Genomic DNA, 26,813 nt, shown 5'->3' with positions numbered 1-26,813 from the left:
ACTTCGTAGACATATCCAAACAACTCTCGAGATGGGTTTGCTGGGCTAAAAGATTTAGGACCATAGTCTTGTGTGGACGACTTAGTCAGTTGGCATAATATAGTTCATAAAGATAATGTTCTACAGCCTAGTTTGGTGAGTACCATCTGGGGTTTTAAAAGCTTGTGAACAGCCATCTGAGATACAACTATTGGTCTCTACTTGTCTGGAGCAAAAGAGAACGAAGGAAACCAAAAACTCAAAGAGGAAACTAGTCCACAGAATTAAGAGCCCACACGAATCACAGCCTCTTCTAACCTAAGACTAGAGCTAGGTGTTCTCTGGCTACCACTACCTACCATTCTGAGCAGGGACATAACAGAAGATCCTAAATAGGAGAAAAATGTAGGACAATTCAAATTCCTAAAAAAGGCAAGACCTACTGACCAAGAGAGGCTAGACAAATCTCTGAGACTATTGCCCTAAAATATCCTTTGAACTTGGAATTGAAGCTATTTCTGCAGGTCACCTTTCAGCCAAATAATAGATTGGCTTGTAACACCCGTGAGTAATGTGCTCACTTAAACAATCAACTATATGAGACTAAATGGTCAATATTTACCCAAAAGGCAAGATGAGAAGGCAAGGAGCGGAAGGGAAGCTGGATCAATGGAAACAGAACAAACAAAATGGAAATAATGAGAATGCGGACACATTGTAAAACTTGTAACCAATGTCACAGAACAATTTGTACAAAAATTATTAAATGGGAATCTAATTTGCTGTGTAAACTTTCACCTAAAACACAATAAAATACTTAAAAAAAATAAATGATGGAGAAAAATGTAGAACAAAATGCTAACTCAAAAAGAAAGATCAGACTTACTAGTCTGACAGAGACTAGAGAAACCCGGGAGTATGGCCCTGGACACCCTCGCAGCTCAGTAATGAAGTCACTCCCAAGGCTCACCCTTCAGCCAAAGATTAGACAGGTCCATAAAACAAAACGAGACTAAAGGGGCACAACAGCCCAGGGGCAAGGACTAGAAGTCAGGAGAGGACGGGAAAGCCTGTAATAGGGAACCCAAGGTCCAGAAGGGAGAGGGTTGATGTGTCGTGGGTTTGTTAACCAGTGTCATAAAACAATATGAGTACTATTTAATGAGAAACTAGTTTGTTCTGTAAACCTTCACCTAAAGTACAATTTTAAAAAATGTGCATTTATAACAGTATCTATTAAAATGGAAACTTTGAGAGACTAATGTTTTCATTTATGGGCACACCGTTTTGAGTTGGCCATCTCTAGAAACATACTAAACAAATTTTAAGGATTAAATATGACAGACTGTCTAAAAAAAAAAGAAAGAAATGAAGTACTGATACATGCCACAACATGGACGAACCTCAAAAACATATGAAGTACCCAGAATAGGCAAAATTCATAGAGACAGTAGTTGCCAGGGGCTGGCAGGGAGGGGAAAATAGGAAGTGAGGTAATGTGTTCAGGCTTCTTTTTGGCATGGTGAAAATGTTCTGGAATTAGATAGTGATGATGGTTGCACAACCTAGTAAATAGACTAAAAACCACTTGAAATGGGTGAATTTTACGGTACATCACCATAACAATTTTTAAAAAACTACATTGAGATTTTTGCTTACTAAATTACCAAAGATCTCAAAGTCTGATAACACGCTGTCTTGAGGAAGGTATTCTGAAACAGGCACTTTCGTGCCTTGTTAGTGGTAGTATAAACTGGCACAACCATTACAGAGATAATTTTGACACCATCTGGAGTTTGACTGACCCAGCAACTCCACTTTTAAGAATTTATGCTTCCGATATATCCCACAGGCATAAAATGACATAGGTATGATAGCCATCACAGCAGTATTTTTAAAGTAAAGAGTTGACAACCTAAATGCCCATCCACAGGAAAACAGGTTAAATTAACTAAATAGTGGCACGTCCATACAGTATAATATGCTGCAGTGAAAAGAGGAATAAAGAAGTTCTTTATGCGCTGACATAATAATCTCTGGGCTGTACTGTTCTGAGAAAAACGCAAGATGCAAAACAGCCTGTAGACCATGCTACACTTCATGTACGAGAAGAGAGGGAGAATAGATATATTTTTTCCTTGCAGATGGATAAAATATTTCTGTGGAGGGTAACTGAATGGCTGGGGTCAGCTCTGGGAGGAAGATGTCTCACTGCATATATTGTTTTGTTTTTTAAACATGGTCTTACCTATTAAATTTTTTTATTAAAACAAAAAAAAATAGTAATCGGCCAAAAGTTGTAAAACGAAAAAAATTCTAAAACAAAACAAAAACAAAAAAATCACTGCTATGCTTAACTTCCCGTGCCCCACCACTGACTCCATCAACATTAACCATCTAGTTTCTGATAGTGTTGTAAGGTAGATTTTCCAAAACGAGGTTGCCTGTACTCTCTCTGGTCTCAGGTCAAGTAGACAAACTAACCCAGGTTCCATTATTCCTCTAATGTGTACAAAATAGTCTTACCATCATTTATGGTAATATTAGCAAGATCCACAATCTTATTGGGAAGTTCTTGAAGCAATTTGCATTGTTTATACTTTGGTTGTTCCCACTGAGATTTGCCAGTGTTGATACTGATTGAACTGAAAAAGAGAGGAGAGAGGAACAAAAGGTATTATCTGGTTTTCTCCTTGGAGGATGATGCAAAGATAGTCTTAAAGCAAATAATAAATGGACATGTGTATCTTTGGCATGCCTCCTCTTTGCCCACCTTCGTCTCCTGGCTCAGATAAAACAGGCTAGCATTTCTTTGAAAAGTAAAGAAAACTGCTTTTGGAGAGCAGATGGTTCTAGGGCCACCATGCAGGGGTGGATTGCAGAGAGGAGGAAAAGCAGGCAAGAGAGCCTGGAATGAGGAATAGCAATGTTCAGCTGGCCAAGAGTCAAGGCAAAGATTTTGCCCCTGTGGGCATGGCTTCTTACTCTCACTTTCTCTTCTTACCCCTATTTTAAGGGGACATTCCTATTGGGATGTTGTCTCTAGCATATTAATTTACTCAAGGCGTTTAGTATAGCACCCTCTATAGTCATCAGCTCTCATCATCCACCCTCCCCACTACATCATTCAATTCATCCCAGCTTCTTTCAATTCAGCTAACACATTGATTGAGCGCCCACTGTGTTCTAGGAATGATGTAGGTAGCACAGACGAACAGGGCAGGGTCTTGGCCCTGGAGGAGCTTATAAATAGGTGTCTTGAGACTCTAAATCTAATTGTCTTAAATTTAGGCAAAAGGTGATATGACAAGCTGTATAAACAAAGGTGAGTCTATCAAACCACCAAGCATGAAGAACTTATTTTTAATTTTTGAGCTGAGCTGGGCTTTGAAAGGACAGAGCTGGAAAAAGGCCCTCTAAGTAGAGCAAACAGCATAAGTAGAGGAAGAGACACAAGGAAGTGCTCCCTCATTCCAGAATGCCAGCTGGTGCTTTTTGCCTGGAGCCCATGGTAAGGAAGGGAGACTACCAAGCGAGATGGTAGGAAAGAAAGCCTGTGGGTCTTGGGTGCTGTATTTATTTAGGAGTTTGGACTTAATTCTTGAGGCAATGTGCAACCTGAGCAGGAGAGTGACAATATGGCAGTCATACATTAGGAAAATCACTCTGGCCACACTGTGCAGTATATTTGGGAGGGAGAGGGCCATTAGAGGGCAGGCCATTAATGGTAGGCAAGAGATAGGAGTTTGAAGCAAGGTAGTGGCAAGGAGGTTGAAAAGTCACATCTGGCTGTGACGGTAAATGTTGTATGCCCGGACACAAAAGGACAAACACTGTATGATTCCACTTATATAAAGTATCTAAAATAGGTAAATGCATAGAGACGGAAGCTTATAAGTGGTTACCAGGGGCAGGAGGTAGAGGAAAGGGGAAGTCACTGCCCAGGAGGCACTGAATTCCTCTTAAGGGTGATGGATAATTTTGGAAACCTAGAGTGGGGATGGTTGCACAAGATGATAACATAACTAAGGCCACATGTAAAAATGGTTGAAATGTCAAATGTTTGGATATATATATATATATATATATGCAAATGTTTGGATATATATATATATATATACACATTCTTTTTGGTTACATATATTTTGCCACAACAATTGTTTTTTGAAGCTGCATGCCTTGCTGGCTGATTAGATGGAGGCAAGACAAGGTAGGATGCAGTTCAAGGTGTCTCCCTCCAAAAGAGAGCTCTTAAGCCTCTGTCAAAACCTGCTGTTTCTCTGGTCTTGCCCACTTAAGTTAATGGCATAAACCATTAATAGCAGAGAGTAAGGAAAGAGGAGCTGCTGATTAAAAAAAGAAAAATGATGAAGTCGATAATAGAAGTGATTTAGTGAATATTACGGCCATCAACGAGATGGCTTCAGAGGCAGTTTTTCAAAATGATAAGAAGAGGAATATAAAAACATGGAAAATGTTTGATAAACCATTGAGTGAAAAGGAAAATTACATTATTGGTATAAAGACAGTGATTGCTACTACATAAAACTTAAAGGCAGACAGAGAAAGGCTGGATGAAAAAATATGCCAATCTAAAACAGCTGTGTTCTGGTGGTGGCATTAACCAAAACCAACCAAACCCAGTGCCGTCGAGTCGATTCTGACTTATAGCGACACTATAGGACAGAGTAGAACCGCCCCATAGAGTTCCCAAGGAGCGCCTCGCGGATTCAAACTGCAGACCCTTTGGTTAGCAGCCGTTGCACTTAACCACTACGCCACCGGGTTTCCGGTAGTGGCGTTATGGGTGCCATTTTTTTTCTTCTTGAAAATTTTTCTGGCATGTTATGATGTTGCATGCATAGCTTTAAGTAGATCCAGAAAGAGAAAGAGAATAAGAAAGAGAGAGAAGGAAGGAAAGTGAAGGGGAGGGGAGGGGAGGGGAGGGGAGGGGAGGGGAGGGGAGGGGAGGGGAGGGGAGGGGAGGGGAGGGGAGGGGAGGGGAGGGGAGGGAGAGAAGAAAGAGGAAGAAAGAAAGGAGGGAGGAAAGAAGGAAAGAGGCAGGAGGCTGGCACAGAGATGGAGGGAGGGAACCTACTCAGACGAATGACATTGAAACATGCCCCCAATTAAGTGGATCTTTGTGTATGTGAACTAGCAATTAGAAGTTGGCTGGTACATACCAGATTCTAGTAGCGTTTCCATCCTCATTTTTTATGCATCTAGTTTGGGCTGTCTCGGTGGGGTTGGTTAATAGCCACTTATATGTCCCTTTGAATTTAGAGGCTGTTTCATCAGCTTTGCACCTTCCTGGCTCTAAAGAGAAAATGTATGCACATTTTAAGTGCCTTTTGCACATAAACATCAGCAAATAAAAGAGGAAACTTTTTTTCTACCAGGTCATTTAAACCAGGCTTCACTGAAAATAGCATTAAATAGTCTCTCTCTTTTTTTTTTTAATAAGCCACACCAGTATAGCAGCACATTTAATCCTTTTCATTAAAACCACCAGTGGACAAAACAGTTTTTGCTTTTTACAAAATGATACATAGCCATTGGGGGAAAAAAAATCGAGCCACACAAAGGGGTCTAGAGTGAAAATCAAAAGCTCCCACCTGCCCCTAGCCCTCCTTCCTAGGTAAACCAGTTGCCACTGAGTCACTGCCAATTCATAGTGACCCCATGTGTGCCACAGTAGAACTACACTCCATAGGGTTTTCAATGGCTGATTTTTTGGAAGTAGATGGCCAGGCCTTTCTTCCGAGGCACCTCTGAGTGGATTTGAACTGCCAGCCTCTCAGTTAGCAGCCAAGTGCTTAACCATTTGCACTACCCAGGGCATCTTCCCTCCTAAGTAAAAAGTACCTACTATTAATTTGCTATACAAGGGCAGGAGAGTGTAGGCCAACTTCTTTCTGAGTGGCTCCTCTCTTAGTGGACTCTGGAGTGGGTTTTGTTTTAGTAAACTCAGTGTATCTGACATCACCAATATAGACAGAGAAGCCCTACTCTGAGGTTGATGCTGGGGGACAGAACTAACGACCCTCCCCCAAGGGCAGGTAGGGCAAGGTTTTGCTGCCCACCATTGCCACAGAGACGGAGATGTGATAAGACCACCCACTGGGTGCATGACCCTGATTCCGGAAATCATTCCCTCAGGAGTGGACAGAGTGACTCAAGCACTGCCCCAGCCAGCCTTGCCCAGCCATCCCAGTCTCCTCTCTGGGGGAGGAGAAAAGGTGGCTTCCTCTCAGTCTCAAAAACCCACTGCCGTTGAGTCGATTCTGATTCATAGCGACCCTATAGGATGGAGTAGAACTGCCCCACAGGGTTTGCAAGGAGCGCCTGGCGAATTCAAACTGCTGACCTTTTGATTAGAAGCCGTAGCTCTTAACCACTACGCCACCAGGGTTCCTTCTCACTCTCAGGATACCTTCATTAGCGTCATTGGCATGGTGGGCTCTGCCTGTTGCTTCAACACTTCCCTGCCTTCCATCCCCCACTCACCTTGCATGATTACTGGCTGCCCTGCACTACTTAATTAGTTCGTTGCCAAGGACTGTGCGTTCTAATGTCTATGTGTGCTATCTGGGTTAGCTCAATGTTTTCACCACTGTCTATTGGGAGAAAGGAACAAAGCTGGCAGGAATGGGGAAGGAAGTAGAGGGGGGCCTGGTAGCCTTTTTCTTTTGTCACCAAAGCCTTGCTAATCTGAAAAGAAAATGCCCAGGAGAGAAATCTGGGACAGCTCCCAGATCATTTTCCAAGAAGAATAGGCTGGCTGAGTCAATCAACAAATTAGGGAGTACCTATAGGGCACTTATTACATGCAATGAAGAAGCTCCGCAGGTCTTTGCATATTTCTGCAAGAGAGGCAAGGCTCTCACTCTGTTGATAAACTGTCCACTGCTAACATCCAGGGCTGATCAATGGTCTTGGTAAGCCCTCCAGCACTGTTTCTTTTCAGACGCTCTTAAAGGTAGAAAAGTTGTCAGAGCAAGTGGCCACTGCGGATGTGGAAAAGAGCATGAAGGTGGCATCTCTGCCCACTAAACTCTGGTTCCCTTACTATGCATTATGGGCTTGATAATAAAGGGAGTGAATTCATACCAAAATAACCCCCTCAAAAAAAATAATTACCTAGTTTTTTTACTGCAACATGTTCAGACTTTACTAATAATGTCAATTGATCTTGTGTGAAGTTTGTATAGGTGAGGTTGCCATGTATTTTGCTTTTGATCTTGTTAATCAGTTCGGTGGGTGCTAAAGAAGAGTTGGCCTTTATGATGACCTGACAAACACAGCTAAAAAGGAGAGCAAAAAAGAAAGATGTCGCAGTTAGGTCAACAGAGTGTGACTCGGCCTACGGTGCTGAAATTCTCGACAGCAGACTTAACTGGTAGTCCAGAAACATCAAACGTGTTACAACTATTAAGTAGAAAATCTTAAGAAACGCTGGAAGACAGCATATTGAAATCTTCTGGTACATCTTCTCATAACCAAAACAGACAACTCAAAATCTATTTTCAAAAGAACGGTCAGCAAGATTTGCATTATGTTGAAATTGACTAGGCATGCAATTTCTCTAGAAGTTTGTAATCATTAATAGAGAAGTGAGAATATTCAGGATTTACTCCTTCAGAGAAAGCCTTTTATCTTTCCGATCTCTAATTTATCCATCATTATGACAAAAAGGCAAATAGGCACATGCTCAATTAGTTTATAAAGATGTGTTCCGCAGAAGGCCCGTGCTATAATAATAATGATAGTAATTAACATTTTTGGAGCTTTTTTCCCACATGTTTTGACTCATTTTATCTTCACAAGAACCCTATGAGGTAAGTGGTATTATTACCTCCACTCTACAAAGGCATTTCTGAATATTCTGTCCACTAAAAGATATTTTATGATAGAAAAAGGTTGTCCATGACCTCAACTCCATAGCAAGGTCCTTGAACATTCTAACTTCCTCTAACATTCCTTTAAGGAGCTTATTTCAGATTCACAAACTTATCTATCTATCTATATATTCACTTCCATTTATAGATACATATTTTTGAAGAACACATTTCCAAAGTTTCCTATCAGTTGTAGACAGTTAGACATACCTGTGTTTACTCAAAACATTTGTCAATGTCCAATCTAAGCTATACCTCACCCCTCCTCTGATCCATATTTGGTAAAGTCCCTTCTCATCCCACCCATTCCATTTGCAGTCTATCTCTTCTCAGCTTTCGGCTTTCTAGTCTGAAGATGATTCCTCTTTTTAAATTTCTTCTCTTGCTTGCAACAGACCTCTAGGATCCTAGAAATTCCAGTGACTTTTCCATGAACCTTTTTGGCTATTACGTCCCTCTTAAAAGCCATCAAGCTGACCAAAGCAGCCAGTGATCAGGGAGGAGCTAGAGCACGAGTCTGAACGGGACAAAGGCTGCCTTCCATGTTGCCTTTCAATTTCCTTGCTTGATATTTTGTGGGCCTTTTTGACCATAACAAACCCTTTATTCCCCCACCCCCAAACTATGGCCACTTTGGACCCCATTTTCTCTTCACTACAAAGAGGCAGCGGGCAGGCTGCTAGGCTGTGCTGTGACCAACTGAAACAACGTACTGCATGAAGGCAAGAGCCCAATTACAGTATCTGTGAAATAACCACCGGTTACTTTGATCTCCTTCTGACAACTCTGACCAACAGGCTGCACGTACGGAATTAAATGGAAGGAAAATCAGAACTAAATGTACTGGCTATGAATAAACCTGGCTCTTACCTGTATGGTACACGGGAAATTGTAGCCATTCCTTGTCCTTCTCTCTGTGTCAAATGATGCAAAAGCAAAGTACATAGTCACTGAAACCTTTAAACCAATGTCACCATTGAGTACAAGGTTTATTGTTAATGACGACAATCATAATTACACTTTATATTTATATAACCCATTGCCTTTTGCAAATCACCTTCAAAAACATCAACGCATTCAGTCCTCATACCAACCCTGTAAGACGGAGGGATTGTTGCCCTATTTTCTAGCTGAGAAAGCCAAGTCTTACTTTAAATGATCTGCCCAGCATCACATAGCAGACCAGTCACAGTACTGGGAGTGGAATCCAAGCCTTCTGGATCTGGGTACTAGTCTGATGATGACAATGGTAACCACTATCAAGCATTTACTATGTTCTAAGCCCCGAGCTGAGGGTGGTGGTGGTTCAGTGGTAGAATTCTTGCCTTCCATGAGGGATATGCAGGTTCAATTCCCAGTCAATGCACCTCACGTGCAGCCCCCACCCATCTGCCAGTGGAGGCTACAGTGTTGCTATAATGCTGGACAGGTTTCAGCAGAGTTTCCAGACTGAGATGGACTAGGAGGAAAGGCCTGGTGATCTGCTTCTGAAAATCAGCCAACGAAAACCCTGCAGATCACAAAGGCCAGATTCTGTTGTGCTTGGGGTCACCATGAGTTGGAGGCCAACTCCACCGCAGCTAACAACAGCAAAGCCCTAAGCTAAACACTTGATGTAAAATATCTCATTCCATCCTTTCAACAGCCCTGTGAGGGAACAGTACTATGGTTAGCTCCATTTTATGGATGAGGAAACAGACACAGAGAGATTAACTAAGTTGCCCAGGTCTCACAACCAGGAAATGGAAGAGCAGGAATTCTAACCTAAGCAGCCTGACTCTGGGGACCACATTATTCACCAACAGGCTCTTACACTTATTACTTAAGAGGAATTTTAGCTGGGTTACGGTATCTATAATGTGATAAATAAAATTTCTGACTCAGCTGTTTACAGAAAGCATTTGAATGACAGCAGATAATTTGGAATTCACTGGAGCTTTGATTGTATTTTGTATCGCTTACATACGTATCTCATATTTAAATACCTTGAAAGCTGTATGCTTACTAATCTTTCTAAGTGTGATATTATAAAGCTTTGAGACACAGGAATTACCAGTTGTCATCAAGTCAGTTCTAACTCATGGCGATCCCATGTGTGTCAGCGTAGAACTGTGCTCCATAGGGTTTTCAAAGGCTGATTTGTTTTTCAGAAGTAGATCACCAGGCCTTTCTTCTGAGGTGCCAAGTACGTTAACCATTTGCACAGCACTGGAAAATAAGTACTGAGAATTGGGGCAAGGGTGGTGGGAGATAGTTTTACAAAACTCTGACTTCAAATCCATACAACTAGAGGGTGGATTTATCGCATCACTCTTGGAAGAGCTGCTTTTTTGCAAGATGTCTACTACCAAGATATCCCATCAGCCTTTTACAATTCCCAAGTCATTCCACAAGTCTCATAGGCCACAAAATATGCCTCAAAAACCTGCCACATGGATAGTTCAGAAAAGCAGAGAATGGTTTTTTTGATGAGTTCTTGTGCCCAGTCCAAGGAAAGTCATGTAATTTTGTCCTCAATTACCAAAAATGGGCCTTGCTCAATAATATACACTTGGCAGAAGAGTTATTGATTTATTTATCTTTGACGGAGTCCCTGAGTGATGTAAACAGTTAACGCGCTCGCTACTAACTGAAAGGTTGGAGGTTCAAGTCCACCCAGGTGTGCCTTGGAAGAAATGCCTAGCAATCTACTTCCAAACAAAATCAGCCATTGAAAACCCTATGGAGCGGAGTTCTACTCTGACACACATGGGGGCGCAATGAGTCAGAATTGACCTGATGGCAACTGGTACTGATAATCAGGTACAGAACGGGTCACATGCAGATTTGGTTTGAAAAAATTACTTACAAAAGCTCGGTCCATGGTTACTTCTTCCTCAGACATGTCTCTGTATCAAAAGCAGCACAAAATTACAGAAAAAGTAAATGTAGTACCAAATACATGAGGACACGAGATCAGGAGAAAGACAGCTTTGAGGCAGAACAGTAGAACCCCTGAGCTGGGATCCGAATAGTGAAAGAACTCCAAGGGAACACTTCGAAAGAGCTTGGTCGTTACTTGCAGATCAGAGTGGTGGTGAACCTTTGACTCAACAATCCCATTTCCAGGAACCCATCCCACAGCAGTATCAGGAAAGGTGCATAAAAATATACACACAAGGGTGGAAATAACCCGAATGTCCAACACTAGGTAATTGGATAAAGACACCCATACAAAAGTATCCTATTCAGCCATTAAAATGAATAAGCTAGATCTACATGTATTGACATGAAAAAATGCATATGATATATTCTAAAGTAAGAAAAGAAGGTTATAAAACAGTATGTGGAGTTGGATCCCATTCTCTCAGTAAATGCATGGAAACAAATCCAGAGGAATATATAAAAAGAAAACAAACAAAAAAAAAACTGTTACCAGGAGTTCTTGATGGCAGGGGGAAGTTTCTAGAAATTTTCACTATCCATGTTATAAATATCTATAAAGATTTAAGATTTTATAATGGCCACTTATTACTTTTGTAATAAAGAAAAATAATAGACACATTTTTACAAAGAATGTTGTATATTCTAAACATCCCTAATTTTCTTTGAGCAATCTATCATGGATTCACATGTATTAATTTATATGAACCTTCCTTGAACCTTTTTATATCTAACCATGTCAGAGAAACCAAAATCCCAGTGTGTAGAAAAAGGTAGCCACATGTATTTTAAAAATCAACTTACCATGGTATACAGAGCCATGCCTATTTATCAAAGTGCTGCTTCTGGGTGTTCCTTTAACAGAATGACTAGTATATGTGCAAGGTAAGAGCAGAGGAAATATTTCTGAGGTGACCAACTGCCTTTGCCCTGGTCTCCTTGATATTACTCAGAGCCTGTGGATTTCACTGCAATCACCTTTCCAAATTTGGGCACGAGCAAGTCTTGGACTATTCAACATTCCTCACTTTAAACATTTCAAGTTCCCTTTGGAATTTGTAATTCTTGAAAGTGCATTGTCCTAAAATAAAAGGCCTTATAAATCCTCCTGCATTGACCATCCTTGCCTTTCGCCCTTTTAAAACATGATTTAAAACCAAAAAAACCACAGCATCCTAGAATTTCAGAGCTAAAGGGGCCATTAGCGGTAACTGGTCCAATTCCACTGTTTCCTCTATTTGTTTTCTTCTATTTTGTTCTCCCAATTGGCTCAGTACCCTACAGTAATCATGCAAATTTCATCTTCATTCCAGAAAGGATGCACATGCAGAAGGGATCATGTGACTAAAAATGCAGCAGTCTCTAAGACTCAGACATAAACAAAGGAAATCCTCTTTGGATATGAACAGACATGTTACCAGATGCACCCTCAAACTGCCCTTCCACCCACTGTACACAACTCTCACATACCTGCTTTTAATTTGGGTAGCCAGATTAGCAAGAGTAAATTCACTGTCTTGAAATATAAAATTCAACTGTGAAAGACAAAAAAAAAAAAAAAGTCCATCAGTGTTAGCATTCCCCCTCCTCTATCTTAACCCAGCAAAGTCACCTGGGACAATGTGATCATTAGGCTGCATTCATTATTTCAGTTGGCTCAACATTTCCATCCGCTCCATTCGGTTTTCCGATTTACATTTTACCCACCCATTTTCAAGCACTATAATCATGTCATATACACGTCAAAATAAATGCTGATGGAGAGACCGGGGAAACAGATACTATCAGTCACTGTGAGTGGGGGAGGGCACAAATTAGTAAAACATATCTGGAAGGCAATTTAGCAAACAGCTATTAAAATGTAAAATGCTTATGCCCTTTGACCTTGCAATTCCAATTCTAGGAATTTATCCTGTAAACATACTCATGTACCTCCAAAATTTATTCCAATGACATCATTTTCAGCATTGTTTCTAAATAGAGAAAAAATAGAAACAACATAAATGTCCACCAGCAGATGCCTGCATTAAAGGAAAAACAACGAAATTATAACCACCTAGTGAAATCCTATGCATCTGTTACAGTGTTTGAGGTAGACCTGTATTTACCAGCATGAATACACTCAAAGATACATGATTAAGTGGAGAAAACACAAGCTTCAGAATAGCATAACTAGTATGAGTCCACTTTTTTTTCAAAGGGACATACACATCCATGTGGGTATATGCACAGAAAAAAAATTCAGAAGAATTAAAAAAAAACCCAGTGCCCTCGAGTCAATTCCGACTCATAGCGACCCTATAGTTAATGTAAGGAGCAGTATTAGAAAGGACATTCATACACTTTCTGGGTTTCAGATTTCTATGTCTGAATTTTTTACATAGTCTATATATTACTCCTATTTTTTTTTACCAGAAAAATAAGGATAAATAAAACATCACATTGGAGACAGAGAAAAAAATTAGAATGCAGAAAACAAAAATATTTAAATACAATGGCATAGACTTTGTCATCACTGCTCTCCAACTTCCCCCAAATAGGACAATTTGGCAAAGACTCAGAATTTGCGTCAGTGGAAGGAAATGTACAGATTTAAACAGATTAAAATAATAACACCCCGTTAAGGCTTACAACACTGGTACTATGGAATAGAAACTGCATATACCCTCATGATGCTGCTTACAGAGCAGATAGATTTACAGCAAAAAAAAAAAAGCTGTGAAATGGATTATGGGTAGAAAAAATAAAGCATAGTTTTAATCTACAGTTTCTTTCTCTCTATATATATACATAGTCACATATATTTATGTGTAGCATAAATATTCAAAAGGTTTTTTTACCCAATATTCTGCAAATTCATTTATAACACTGGTAATAGGGGTCCTTGGCTCTCCATCAAAGACTGAGAAGATCATTTCAATATTGTAGAAGGATACTGTAATTTAAAACAAGAAGATTAATTTTGTCCTTTCATTTGGTTCAAGAAATTTGACTGTCTGTAAATTTGGTCAAAAATGATTTCCATTTTACAGCAAACCAAACAGTGATGTCTCATTCTTAATCTTTGGTTAATTCCAAGAGCAAGAGCCAGCACTTTTGACCATATATCCAAAAGACAAACAATATGTTACCATCCAGTTTTTGCTTTATTTCCACGGTTCCCTGCTTTCTACACAGTTGATAGACATTCTGCAAATCTCCCCAAATCCTCCACTGTCATTGGCCAACAGATTTCCAGTCCATTCAGTGACCAAGCTGAATATTATCTCACAAGATCATTTGTACTGAGACAACAACTGTTTCTTTCTGTACCTTCCTTTCTCCTTCAAGCTATCCTCTCCTTATGTCCCTGTTGATCTTATGGATCCTATCAAATTTCAACTTTGGAAAGTTAAAAGTTGTAGGAGCATACAAAACTTGAGCAATATGGAAGCCAAATACTCCCTGGCCATGGTTAAGCGTTCCTACCCAGCTGGACGTGAGGACTGGAGAAGGCTGAGACCTGTTTAAGAGGTATTGATAAAGGCAGGATAGATTATCTTCTGGTGTTTTCTGATGTGAGGTCAATATGAGTGGCCCTAGGCCATCTAATCCTCTTACTGGGGAGAGGGTGAGGTCCCTGATCCATGTTCACATTGGCAGAGTCAAAGTCAAGGGCTCGGGAACAAAACTGGTGGAAAAGGGGGCTTAGAAATATCATACTGAGTGAAAAGATACATTTGCACCATAATTGAAAAAAGTAAAGATAAGCAAGATGGCTACAGAAGTCTATGTTTTGACCAGGTATCCACTGTTCCCACTATCTGAAGAAGGTAAGAAACATCACTGCACCCTTCTTTATTCTTTTCTTCCTTCAGAGAGCTGACCACATTGAAGAACACATGGCCCATTGTGCATACATCCTGCTAGGTATACAAAAATATTTAAACACAATGGCATAGATTTTGTCATCACAATGGCACATTGTGGAACAGTACCTGTATACTCAGCAGCAATAGTGGAAGTCAATGTTTCTGTAGACAGAAAGGAAGGTGTGCTGTTCAGCCCGGTAGTCTCAAAAGAGGAAGAGATTAGTGAAGACCCAGTTGCTGTAGAAGGATGTGTCACTCCAGTGGATATGAGTGGAAATGAGGCTCCATTCGTAGGGGAAGTAGTAGTGGTTATATTTGGAAGGGAGTCCAGTGTGGGCTTAGGAAGAACTAAAGTAGGGGATACTGATACAGCTGGGATACTGCTCCATGAAGATGTTACTGTAGGGCTGGACAGAGGTATGGAACCAATAGACAGGGTGTGATCAGTTGTAAGAGGTGACATACTCATCCTGCTAAATGATGGAAGTAGAGACACAGTCCTGGAGTTGGCCATCACAGTGATTCTGGGGAATGCCCTAGGGGATGTGGAAATGTATGCATTGTCATCTGTGATTTTTACAGACACAGGGAGAGAAGCTGGGAATCCGGTAGGTGTAGGCATGGGGTTAGTGAGTATGGTGCCTACAGTAGCAAAGGGTAGTGTTGTAAAGTTAGTAAATGGGTGTGCTGGTGTTGTGTCAGAAGTCAGAAATGTGGATTTTGGCTCCTCTACTGTAGAAGTTATAACTTGAGGGGCTTTGGATACAGTTGCCAGAGGGGAACCTGAAGGGAAACTAGATGAGACCCAAATCAGCATGGGTAAAGTAGCAGCCTTCGAAATTGTAGATCCTGCAGCAGCACTAGAAGGTTTCGATGGAAGTGTGATCCCAGGAGTTACAGATGTTGATGTCTTCTCAAATGTTTGCTTAATGTCAGCCAAGGTGGTAGGGATAGCTCTTGAAGATGCTGATAATGAAGGACTCTCAAACAGCCCAAAGGTAGAAAGAATCCCAGACATGGGAATTGATGGCTTTGAGGCAGTATCTTCAGATACGAGGCCAGTCTGAGGGGCTATGAATATTGACAAAGACCCTGGGACAAGTTGTAGAGTTGCTGTTTCCATGTTGTTGGGTGTAGGTACATGAGCAGTGGTGGAAATTGGAAATTGAGAATCTGTAGCTGTGAGTGTACTCCAGGAAGTCTTAAGAAAAGACTCAGAGTTACTAGATGTTATTGCTGTTCCCAGAATTGGAAATTCAGTCATGTGGGTTGTAGAAACTGTAGAGGTCTTTGTAGTAGAGAATTCAGTTTCAATACTATGAGGCGAATAAAGAAATGATGTCAAAGAGAGTGGAGTTGCTATGAATGGGGTCAATGGAGGATATGAAATAGGAGTATTGATAGATGTGGCACTTTTTGTTAGTTCATCTGTTAAGGGAGTATTTTCTGACAAGGAAGTCATCTTTCCAGTATTAGAAGAAAGGTAAGTGGTGACTTTCACACTTTTTGTGGGTCCAGGAATGCCGGTAAAGCTAGTCAAAGATGGGGAAACCTGAATATTCAAGGATGTATGGAGATTCCCTGAAGGAGTAGGTGAAGGCACGTTTTCAGGGACAACAGTTCTGGAATAAGTATTTGTGAGAGCTGTCTCTGTACCACTACTCACAGTAGTTAGGGAGCTGTGAGTAATCCCAGGTAATAGGCTCAGAGTTGTAGCCTCATCTCCTTGTGATGGTTGTTGAGCTGTTGATAGAATTGGTGAAAATGTGATCGTTGGGGTGGAAGAAACAGCTTCAGGGTTCTTAGAACTGAGTAGAGAGAAGACAGTGGTGCCTATCAGTGGAGTCACTATCCCAGCCTTAACAGTGGTTGGGATGGTTTTCACAGAGGGAAAAGTTGACTCTTCCAGAGAGAAAAAGGTTGTAGGTGTGATGCTGGAAGACATCTTTGTCATTTCTGAAGTAGCGAAAGCAGGGGAAACCACTGTGCCTTTTGCAGAAGGCCCAGCATATGTCACAGGTATGACATCCAATGTAGATGTTTCTATGGTCATAGCAGTCCTTGGGGTAATTGAAGCTGATAAAGTAGGGAATGGCCCAGCTGTTGTGGAAGTACCAGAAGAAACCACCACAGGTGAGAAAGCAGAGTCATTAACTGGCAGTAAGACTATCTCAGACATTGGCCCAGAAGTGGCTGCAACTGGGCTTTTCCAACAACCTGGGGATGTTGTTTCAGAAGACTGAGTCATTAGAATTGTGGGAGTCTCAGGAATTCTTTTGGAAGTGAAAGCAGTGACATTAATTGGCAATGAGGACATCTGGGAAATGGGAATACGTGTTGCCATAGAGGTTTTCCCAAGAAGTGATGTAGGTACATTTGGAACAGAAAGGGCTGTAGTGATCCTGTCAGTAGAGATAATAGGAAAACTGGCATTGAATAGTTCCGTTGTGAAAAGAGACAGGGACTCAGGGGAAGCCTGTGTGCTTTCAGAAATAGGAGAGGAAACTGAAGTCACCTCAGTTTGAGTCCTAAGTGAAGGCAAGTGTGAAGTAGTTGTGTTGATGTTCATAAAATTCAATAATCTGGTTGTCCTAGGAGTTGCGGTATCTATAAATGAAGTATCCTGGTGGAATGAGACAGGGCGAGTCACAGAGGTGGGGCTTACTATCATTTCCACAGATCTGGGAGTATACACTGAAGGGGCACTCATGCTTTCTTTTTCCAGAGACAAAAAAGTGGTGGTTGTCAGAGCTTGTGGAGGGAGATCTGTTTTCCCAAGCCTGGTAGACATTTCTGAAATATGAGCATCTACAGTATTATTTGAGGTCAAAGTAGCTGTAGTCTGTGTGTTCCCAGAAGTGGAAGATGAAGCTGAATTTCCCTCAGGCAGAGTCCCAAGTGGAATCTCTGAAGGTGAATATGTTTGGTGACTGGAAATTTTTAGGGTTTCTGAAAATCCTATATCTGTCATTTTCAAGGATGAAGTACCCTGAGAATATGAAATAAAATAATTCTTTGATGGGGACATTTCTATTGTATCCATAGTTTTAGGAGTGTTTCCCAAGGAAGTGATCACCTGCTCTTTGTCAGATGATACGGTAGAGGTGCCTATCATCAGTAGAGTGGGAACGGGTGTGTTTACAAGACGTGTAGAAGATTGAGAATTGTGAATGTCTATTGAGGTAGTAAACTTGTTGGCAGAGGTGTGTGAGGGCATGGTCTCGTCAACAACAGAAGTTTCTGTGGTGCCAGTAACCAAGCTAAGAGCATCTGTGCCACCACTCAAACTATGTAGAAAGCTCAGAGCATGGGTAGATCTTTCCAGCACTGTAGCCTCTGCCACCTGAGATGCAGATTGGGTTGCTACTGGTGTAGATGCAGTTGAGATCACATGAGTGGAGGACACAACAGGAATGTTGTTAGGGAGAGACATGGAATAGGTAAGAGTATGTGTAGATGGAGTTACTGTGTCAGATGAGGTGGAATGAAGGGTGGTATCAACCTTAGTTGTCATAGGAGTGGGGGGTCTCAGTGAAGGGACTGGAGTTTCTGTCAGAGAGGGAAATGTCATGGGTGTCATTTTGACAGAGATCACTGTGCCTTCTGAAGTGGTGAGAATAGAGTCTCTGTGGGTAGGCATGTTATTGCTGGTTGTGGAAGCAGTCTGACTCAATGTTGTCATTGATGCTGTGGTCACGGTAGCTGATGGCAGAGTTGAGACATCTGAGAGCATAGATGTGGAGAAAGTCCTGGCTGGTGTTGAAGGCTCAGGCATGGTCACCTTAGTCTCATTAGATACCATCATAGAAGTGACAGCAGAGCCATTAACTGGCAGTGAGAACATATGGGTCACAGGCCCAGGGGTTGCTGGGGAATGGGTAGATATAGGCTGTGGAGGTAACATGCCAGCAGACAAGTACATAGCTGTCCTGTCCGTAAGAGTAGTGGTGAAAATGGTTCCAAGTATCCTTGTTGTGGATACATCCAGGAGTTCAGGGAGTGTCCATGCAAGCCCAGAAGTGGGAGATGGAACTGAGTTCCCCTCACGTAGAGTCTCTGAAGTCCAACCTGCTGTATAGGTATGGGTGGAATTAAAGATTTCTGTAGTTGCATTGTACGAACTCAAACTCTTAGGTGTGGTTTTCACAGATTTTGTTGTAAACCAACTTCTAACCTCGGTAGTTGCATTTTTATTATCCACTAGGGTACTGGTCTTTTCTATATTGGGAAAAGGGGAAATGGTGGTCAAGGCTGTCACCATTTGCGCAGATTCATCTGTTACCTCCAGCATTGTTGAAAATGGAGAAACCTCAGATGTCACTGCTGTAGTTGATTTTTCTTTAAGATAATGGGAAGTTGTTTCTTTTCTTGTTACAGTAGCATTGGAAATTTGTGTCGCCACAGACTTTGGAACAAGGTCTGTTGTCTCTCCAAACGCAATTGTAACATTTGTTTCTGTTTGTGTGGTCTCAGAAGGGCTCTCCTCAGTAGAAAAATTTGATTTAACGTCAGCAAGGGTAGATGTCGTATCTTCTGGTGGGACAACTGTCTCCCTTGGTGTTGAAAGAAGTTCATTTGCAGCTACTGTGGACATAGGGGTCGTTTTTAGTAGTAACTCAGATGATTTGGGTACAGATGTGATGCCAGAAACTGTGGAGAAATTAGTAAACCACAGTGACATCAGTTTGGATAGAGCTGTTGTATATCTGGCTGTAGCAGTAATAGTAGCATCAGCAGCAGTAGTAGCCTCGCTCCCTGTGGATGCTTCTGGTGGAGTGATAATGTTAGTAGTTGTGGATGAATGTTCTATATTAGAAGTACCACCATGGAATGCTGATAGGAAATTTTCTTTAGGCATCAATGTAAGTATGGTGCTTGTATTTACAGATGTCAAAAGATTTTGATCTCGCCTGGGAGTCCAAGCGGTCTCATTGGTGGAGAATAGGTGAGCAGCTTCATCAGTTATAGTTGTGGGGCCCGATCCAGATACCTTGGCTGTGGAAGTTGATCTAGTGGAACTCAAAAGAAACATGTTTTCACCAGCTGTGGGCATATTCTGTGTATATACTGGCCCTGTGATTGGGGGGGAAAGACTAGTTTCAGCCACTGTAGGTTCAAGTGTGATTCCTGGAGTTAAGACTGTAAGTGTAGTCTCATCATCAATAACTGTCTGTACACTCTGAACTCCAATGAATGGAGAGGATGCCCTGAAAGAAAGGGCCATAGAAGAGGCCTCTTTTGGCATGGAGGTAGATATGGCATCCTCCACTCTGGGTGACGAGACATCCTGGAAATTTGTAGATGTCAATTCTGTTTCAGCTGTTTTTAGGGCAAGGGTGGTCTCAATAGGCCTAGCTGGAAGAGTCATTGAATGAACTGTAAATGCTATTTCCATATCAGCTCTTGCTGACGTAGATGCAGTCTGATTTCTAGGAAATACAGAGTCCACTGGAGCAGCTGTGGAGATGAGCTCAGGCTCAGGTGGGAATGCTAATGCAGTCCCAATGGTAGTACTTGTAGCTGAAGTCTGTCCCACTGTGGACCAAGGCACAGTTCCAGCAGTTGAAAATGCAAGAAACACCTGGCCAGTTGTGGATATAGGGAGTGCCCCAATATCTGTGGATCTGTGTTTGGGCCAAGATGTTGTAGTCATGGATGTCGACTCAACAGATGAGAATAAGGATGTTGTCTTTGTAATGGCAGACTGTGATCTAGTTGCTGAAGTTTTAGATACAACTGAATTATTGGTAAATCCAGATGTGTATAGAAAATCAGTAGCTGTAGTTTGATGAAAGGCCTCAGAAGTAATGGCTTCAGCCATTTTTGTTGTCATTGTCCTTTCTGATGATGGAGAATTACTTGTTTTCATGGAATTGTTATTAGTAATTATGGATATACTCTTGGTAGGCAGAGTGATGGCTGCTGAAGTAAGTAAAGTATCTGCTGCTAATGTGGATATCTCAGCTACGAATGGCTTAAAATTTTTTGATGCAGTCGTTGTTTCCAGAGGTGGAGACGTTGTGTTGGAATATGATATGGTTGTATAATTAGTTGCAAACACAGGTATACTTTTAGACATCACCGTAGAGGAATATAAAGTCTTTTGTGGTTTTAGTCCAGTAATTTGGGATGGAGTTGTCAAATCTATTTGTTGTGAAACAGTTGTACTTGTTCCTTGAATTGTTATATTATCAGAAACAACTGAAAAATGAGAAAGCATGTATTACTTTGTATTCAGCTTTAGAAATCAGAGACAATTACTTAAGAAAGTTCTCTATAATTGCTTCACATATTTTTAAGAGGGAATAATCAGATATAATCAAATCACTGGATTATTTGGTTTTTCTCTAGATGATTTGCCACATTCTAAAGTCTCTACAGGAGCCCTGGTGGCACAGTGGTTAAGAGCTCAACTACTAACCAAAAGGTCGGCATTTGGAATCCACCAGGTGCTCCTTGGAAACCCTCTGGGGCAGTTCTACTCTGTCCCATAGGGTCGCTATGAGTCAGAATCGACCTGACAGCAACAGGTTTGGTTTTTTTTTTTTAAGTCTCTACATGGTTCTCATAGTGCACTGGTTAAGTAACTAGTAGAAGGCCATCCATTCCATAGTGTCTCCATAAACTATATATTGTTGCTGTTGTTGCATGCTGTTAAGTTGATTCCGACTCACAGCGAACCTACAGGACAGAGTAGTAATGCCCCATAGGGTTTCCAAGGAGTGCCTGGGGATTTGAACTGCCAACCTTCTGGTTATCATCCTGAGCTCTTAACCGCTTTGCCATCAAGGCTCCATAAATGATATAGCCAAAAAAAATAAATAAGTTATATTTTACATATAAGAGGGATGCGTGCTAGTGCAGTATGCTAATTAGGAGGATCAGCTTTGGGAAATGGACAAATTAATTCCTTAAAAGACACAGCTATCAAAACTCCCTCAGGAAGAAATATATAATCTGAATAGTTCTATATTCATCAACAAAATTAAATTTTGTAGTTAAAAATCTTTCCAAATCCAGCTTTGGGTTCAAATAGATACAGTTTCAAATCCTGGATTCATCATTTATTCATTAGGTGCCCTTAGGCTAGTTACTTTACCTCTCTGTGCTTCAAGTTTCTCTTCTATAACGTGAGAATTACAATAACACCTACCTTATAAAATTGTTGTGAGAATTAAGTATATTAATGCATGTAAAGCCCTTAGCATAGTGCCTGAGCACTTAGGAAGTGTTCAAATATAGTTAACTGTTGTCAGTAAGGAAAGCCTGGTGGTGTAGTGGTTAAGAGCTACGGCTGTTAACCAAAAGGCTGGCAGTTCGGATACACCAGGTGCTCCCTGGAAACCCTATGGGGGTAGTTCTACTCTGTCTTACAGGGTCACTATGAGTCGGAATTGACTTGAGGGCAATGTGCTTGGTTTTTTTTGTTTGGTTGTCAGTAAAAACTTGCTACTTTAGACTTGGTCAAATTTCTATTGCCCATCTAAACACTATAGATTGAAAATATTTTGATCTGGAGCCCCAAGATTAAAAAATTTTTAACATACACCACTTATGTATGTATATTTATCTATAATGTATACATGTGTATACCAAATCACCAAACCCATTGCCATTGAGTCAATTCTGACTCATAGAGACCCCACGGGACAGAGTAGAACTGCCCCATCAGGTTTCCAAGGAGAGGCTGGTGGATTCAAACTGCCAACCTCTTGGTTAGCAGCCGAGTTCTTAACCACTGTGCCACCAGGGCTCCATACATGTATAGAGATATTATAAATGTATACTATGTACATCATAAACTTACACAAAAATAGAAATTTCAAAAGAATGTGATATAAATAAATTCTACAATATTTTTTCCTGCATACTAGTGGATTGTTTTTTGCATCCCTTAAAATATCTGCACCCCACTTTGAAGACTACTGGAGTCTAGTTTGTGTCTCAATTCAAGTCAATTAAATTTAACAAGTATTGTCAACACTATTCTAGGCCCTGTGAGAAATGCATAGAGTTGATGGCATACTTCTTCCCTCCAAGAGCTCACACCTTTTATTTTTTAATTTTTATTGTGCTTTAAGTGAAAGTTTACAAATCAAGTCAGTCTCTCATACAAAAATTTATATACACTTTGCTATATACTCCTAATTGCTCTCCCCGTAATGAGACAGGACACTCCTTCTCTCCACTCTCTCTTTTCGTGTCCATTCGGCCAGCTTCTGACCTCCTCTGCCCTCTCATCTCCCTGCCAGGTAGGAGATGCCAACATAGTCTCATGTGTCTACTTGATCCAAGAAGCTCATTCTTCACAAATATCATTTTTTTGTCCCATTGTCCAGTCCAATCCCTGTCTGAAGGGTTGGCTTTGGGAATGATTCCTGTCTTGGGCTAACAGGTCTGGGGACCATGACTACTGGATCCTTCTAGTCTCAGTCAGACCATTAAGTCTGGTCTTTTTACGAGAATTTGGGGTCTGCATCCCACTGCTCTCCTGCTCCCTGTCAGGGAAGCCATCGGTTGTAGCTAGGCACCATCTAGTTATTCTGGTCTCAGGCTGATGTAGTCTCTGGTTTACGTGGCCCTTTCTGTCTCTTGGGCTCGTAATTACCCTGTGTCCTTGGTGTTCTACATTCTCCTTTGCTCCAGGTGGATTAAGACCAATTGATGCATCTTAGATGGCCGCTTGCTAGCGTTTAAGACCCCAGACACCTCTCTCCAAGGTGGGATGCAGAATGTTTTCTTAATAGATTTTCTTATGCCAATTGACTTCGACGTCCCCTGAAACCATGGTCATCAAACCCCCGCCCCTCAGAGCTCACACTCTTATTGGAAAAGTCTTATATTACTGAAATATTTTTTAAATGTATAAAATAATATATTTTTAAAAAAATATAATAGAATACCAGTACAGTTTATAATAAAGTGAGCAACAGAATATACAAATGTCTCTGAAGTGCAATGGAAAGTCAGTGGAGCAAGAGATCAATGCTGGCTTCAAGCTAATAAGGAAAGTTTCTCTTAGAAGATATAGGCCTTTGAGAAATGCTGGGATTTGGGAAGAGAAGGCAAAGGCACAATGGCAATGAATCCGGGAGCAGGAAAAAAAATTAGCCTAGTTGGGAGTGGGAAGGAGTATATTAGATACGAGTGAGAAAGAATGTCAGATTAGGAGATGACCTGAATAGGAGCGTGAGGAGACAGATGAGAGAATATTATACCAGTTTCCATGTATTGAGCACTTAGTACAAGCCAAACACTGTACTACATGCTGTCTCATTTAATGCCCTAAGAACACTGAGATATACAATTATTCCCATTTTAGAGATGAAGAAACGAAGTGTCAGAAACTTTACTTGAATTACTCAAGTTCACACTTGGAATTCAAACCAAGGTCTATCATCTGTGCTCATAACCACTACACTATTTGGAAGGATAGAGATTCTTCATCAAGGTGAATGAGTTGATAAACAGTAGTCTTTAAGGAAAATGAATTTCATGGCAGTACACCAGGAAGAGGAAACCCTGGTGGCATAGTGGTTAAGTGCTATGCATGCTAACCAAGAAATCGGCGGTTCAAATCCACTAGGCGCTCCTTGGAAACTCTATCGGGCAGTTCTACTCTGTCCTATAGGGTCGCTATGAGTCGGAATCGACTCAATTGCAGTGGGTTTAGTTTTGGTTTGGTATACCAGAAAGATGTTTACCTGTGTTTTATTGACTATGCAAAGGAATTCAACTACGTGGATCATAACAAATTATGGATAACATTGTGAAGAATGGGAATTCCAGAACACTTAATTGTGCTCATGAGGAACTTGTGCATAGGCCAAGAGGCAGTCGTTCAAACAGAACAAGGGGATACTGATTGGTTTAAAGTCAGGAAAGGTGTGTGTCAGGGTTGTATCCTTTCACCCTATCTGTATGCTGACCAAATAATCTGAGAAGCTGGACTCTATGAAGACGAGTGGGGCATAAGCATCGGAGGAAGACTCATCAACAACCTGTGATATGCAGATGACACCACCTCATTTGCTGAAAGTGAAGAGGACTTGAAGCACTTACTGATGGAGATCAAAGACCACAGCCTTCAGTACGGATTACACCTCAACAAAAAGAAAATAAAAATCCTCACAACTGGACCAATAAGCAACATCATGATAAACAGAGAAAAGATTGAAGTTGTCAAGGATTTCATTTTACTCGGATCCGCAATCAACACCCATGGAAGCAGCAGTCAAGAAATCAGAAGACACACTGCATTGGACAAATCTGCTGCAAAAGACCTCTTTAAAATGTTGAAGAGCGAAGATGTCACCTTGAAGACTAAGGTGTGCCTGACCTAAGCCATGGTGTTTTCAGTAACCTCATATGCATGTGAAAGCTGGTCTATGAATAAGGAAGACCAAAGGAGAATTGATGCCTTTGAATTATGGTATTGGCAAAGAATATTGAATATACCATGGACTGCCAAAAGAACGAACGGGTCTGTCTTGGAAGAAGCATGATCAGAATGCTCCTTAGAAGCAAGGATGGTGAGACTATGTCTCACATACTTTAGACATGTTATCAGGAGGGATCTGTCCCTGGAGAAGGACATCATGCTTGGTAAAGTAAAGGGTCAGCGAAAAAAGAGGAAGAACCTCAATGAGATGGATTGACACAGTGGCTGCAACAATGGGCTTAAGCATAACAACGATCGTGAGGATGGCGCAGGACTGGGCAGTGTTTCGTTCTGTTGTGCGTAGGGTTGCTATGAGTCAGAGCTGACTTGACGGCACCTGAAAACAACAATATACAGAATGGGTAGGAATGAGACAAAATCTTGAAGACAAGGAAACTCTTCAGAAAGCTGGTAGAGTCCTCTTTGTCACCCTCACTCACCAGATGACCCCAACTCTGGACCAACCCAATTACCCATCTCCTCCATATCTGCACTCAAGCAGTCAAGCACTGCTGGATACAGTATCATGACAGGGAAAATTAATATTGCTATAAATTCATTATCACCAACCTCAAATAGCCCTTCACACTGCTGAGCCATCCTGCTTTTCTCTAGTCAATTTGTGTGCCTACTCTGTGCAATAACTATTTCAAATCTTCCCCATCCTCAAACCTCCTACACACACCTCACTCCCACATGTTTATCAAATAACTGCACCTCCTACTTCACAGAAAAAAATAATTGAAGTCATTGGACAGAAACTCAACTGTGCTTTAGATCCTGTCACCTCTTAACTGCCTCAGAAACCTTACACCATCAGTTATCTTTTATTTCTCTAATGAGATTTTTCCTTTCAATTTAAAATATGTCCAAGTCTCTTCCAAAAAAAAACTAAAAATCCCACAACCCTGTCCAGGTACTGCTCTATCATTCCCCTCTGCTCACACCCAAACTTCTTCAGAGGGAGTTTCTATATACTGACTGTTAGGGATTGAGTTTTGTCCCCCAGGAACATATATTGAATTCCTAACCCCCACTATCTGTGAACGTGACTATGTTTGGAAATAGGGTCTTTGAAGATGTTATCTTTATATTGAGGTCACATTAGGGCAGGGTAGATTCAAATCCAATCTGAGTGATGTCTTTTCAAAAGAGGAGAGAGACGCAGAGAGACAGACAGAGGTAGAATGGCCATGTGAAAATGCATCTACAAGCCAAGGAATACCTAGGGCTACCAGGAGCTGAGAGAAACAAGGAAAAATCTTTCCCTAGAGCTTCTGAGGGAGCATGGCCCCTCCAACACGTTGATTTGGACTCCTGGTCCAGAACTGTGAGGCAACAAATTTCTGTTCTTGTAAGTCACCCAGTTTGTGGTATTTTTTTGTGTCATGCCTAGGAAACTAATATATTGGCTGTCTTCACTTTCTCACTGCCCACAATTCTCCTCACTTCATTCTTTAACCAACACTAATATGGCATCTCATTGCTCATTGATCCAGTTGTGAGGATTTTTGCTGTCTTTTTTTATGTTGAGGTGCAATCCATACTGAAGGCTGTGGTCTTTGATCTTCATTAGTAAGTGCTTCAAGTCCTCTTCACTTTCAGCAAGCAAGGTTGTGTCATCTGCATCACGCAGGTTGTTAATGAGTCTTCTTCCAATCCTGACGGCCCAGTTCTTCTTCATATAGTCCAGCTTCTCGGATTATTTGTTCAGCATACAGA

General features: G+C 41.2%; 1 protein-coding gene across 1 annotated transcript in view; it reads right to left on the bottom strand.

The window, feature by feature from the left end:
• ADGRG4 (adhesion G protein-coupled receptor G4) overlaps positions 1–26,813 on the bottom strand; it is a 131,490-nt gene that overhangs the window by 55,337 nt on the left and 49,340 nt on the right. The window contains exons 3-10 of the mRNA XM_064277642.1: positions 14,777–20,851; positions 13,640–13,734; positions 12,270–12,334; positions 10,719–10,765; positions 8,748–8,793; positions 7,120–7,283; positions 5,163–5,295; positions 2,506–2,624 (exon numbers count right to left, since the gene is read on the bottom strand). Coding sequence (XP_064133712.1) covers positions 2,506–2,624; positions 5,163–5,295; positions 7,120–7,283; positions 8,748–8,793; positions 10,719–10,765; positions 12,270–12,334; positions 13,640–13,734; positions 14,777–20,851 — 6,744 coding nt within the window. The remainder of the gene's footprint in view (positions 1–2,505; positions 2,625–5,162; positions 5,296–7,119; positions 7,284–8,747; positions 8,794–10,718; positions 10,766–12,269; positions 12,335–13,639; positions 13,735–14,776; positions 20,852–26,813) is intronic.

The sequence above is a fragment of the Loxodonta africana genome, chromosome X (genome assembly GCF_030014295.1).
Source record: "Loxodonta africana isolate mLoxAfr1 chromosome X, mLoxAfr1.hap2, whole genome shotgun sequence".
Classification (NCBI taxonomy): Eukaryota; Metazoa; Chordata; class Mammalia; order Proboscidea; family Elephantidae; genus Loxodonta; species Loxodonta africana.
Note: the sequence above shows the minus strand (reverse complement) of the source record. Positions and strands in the feature narration are given on the sequence as shown.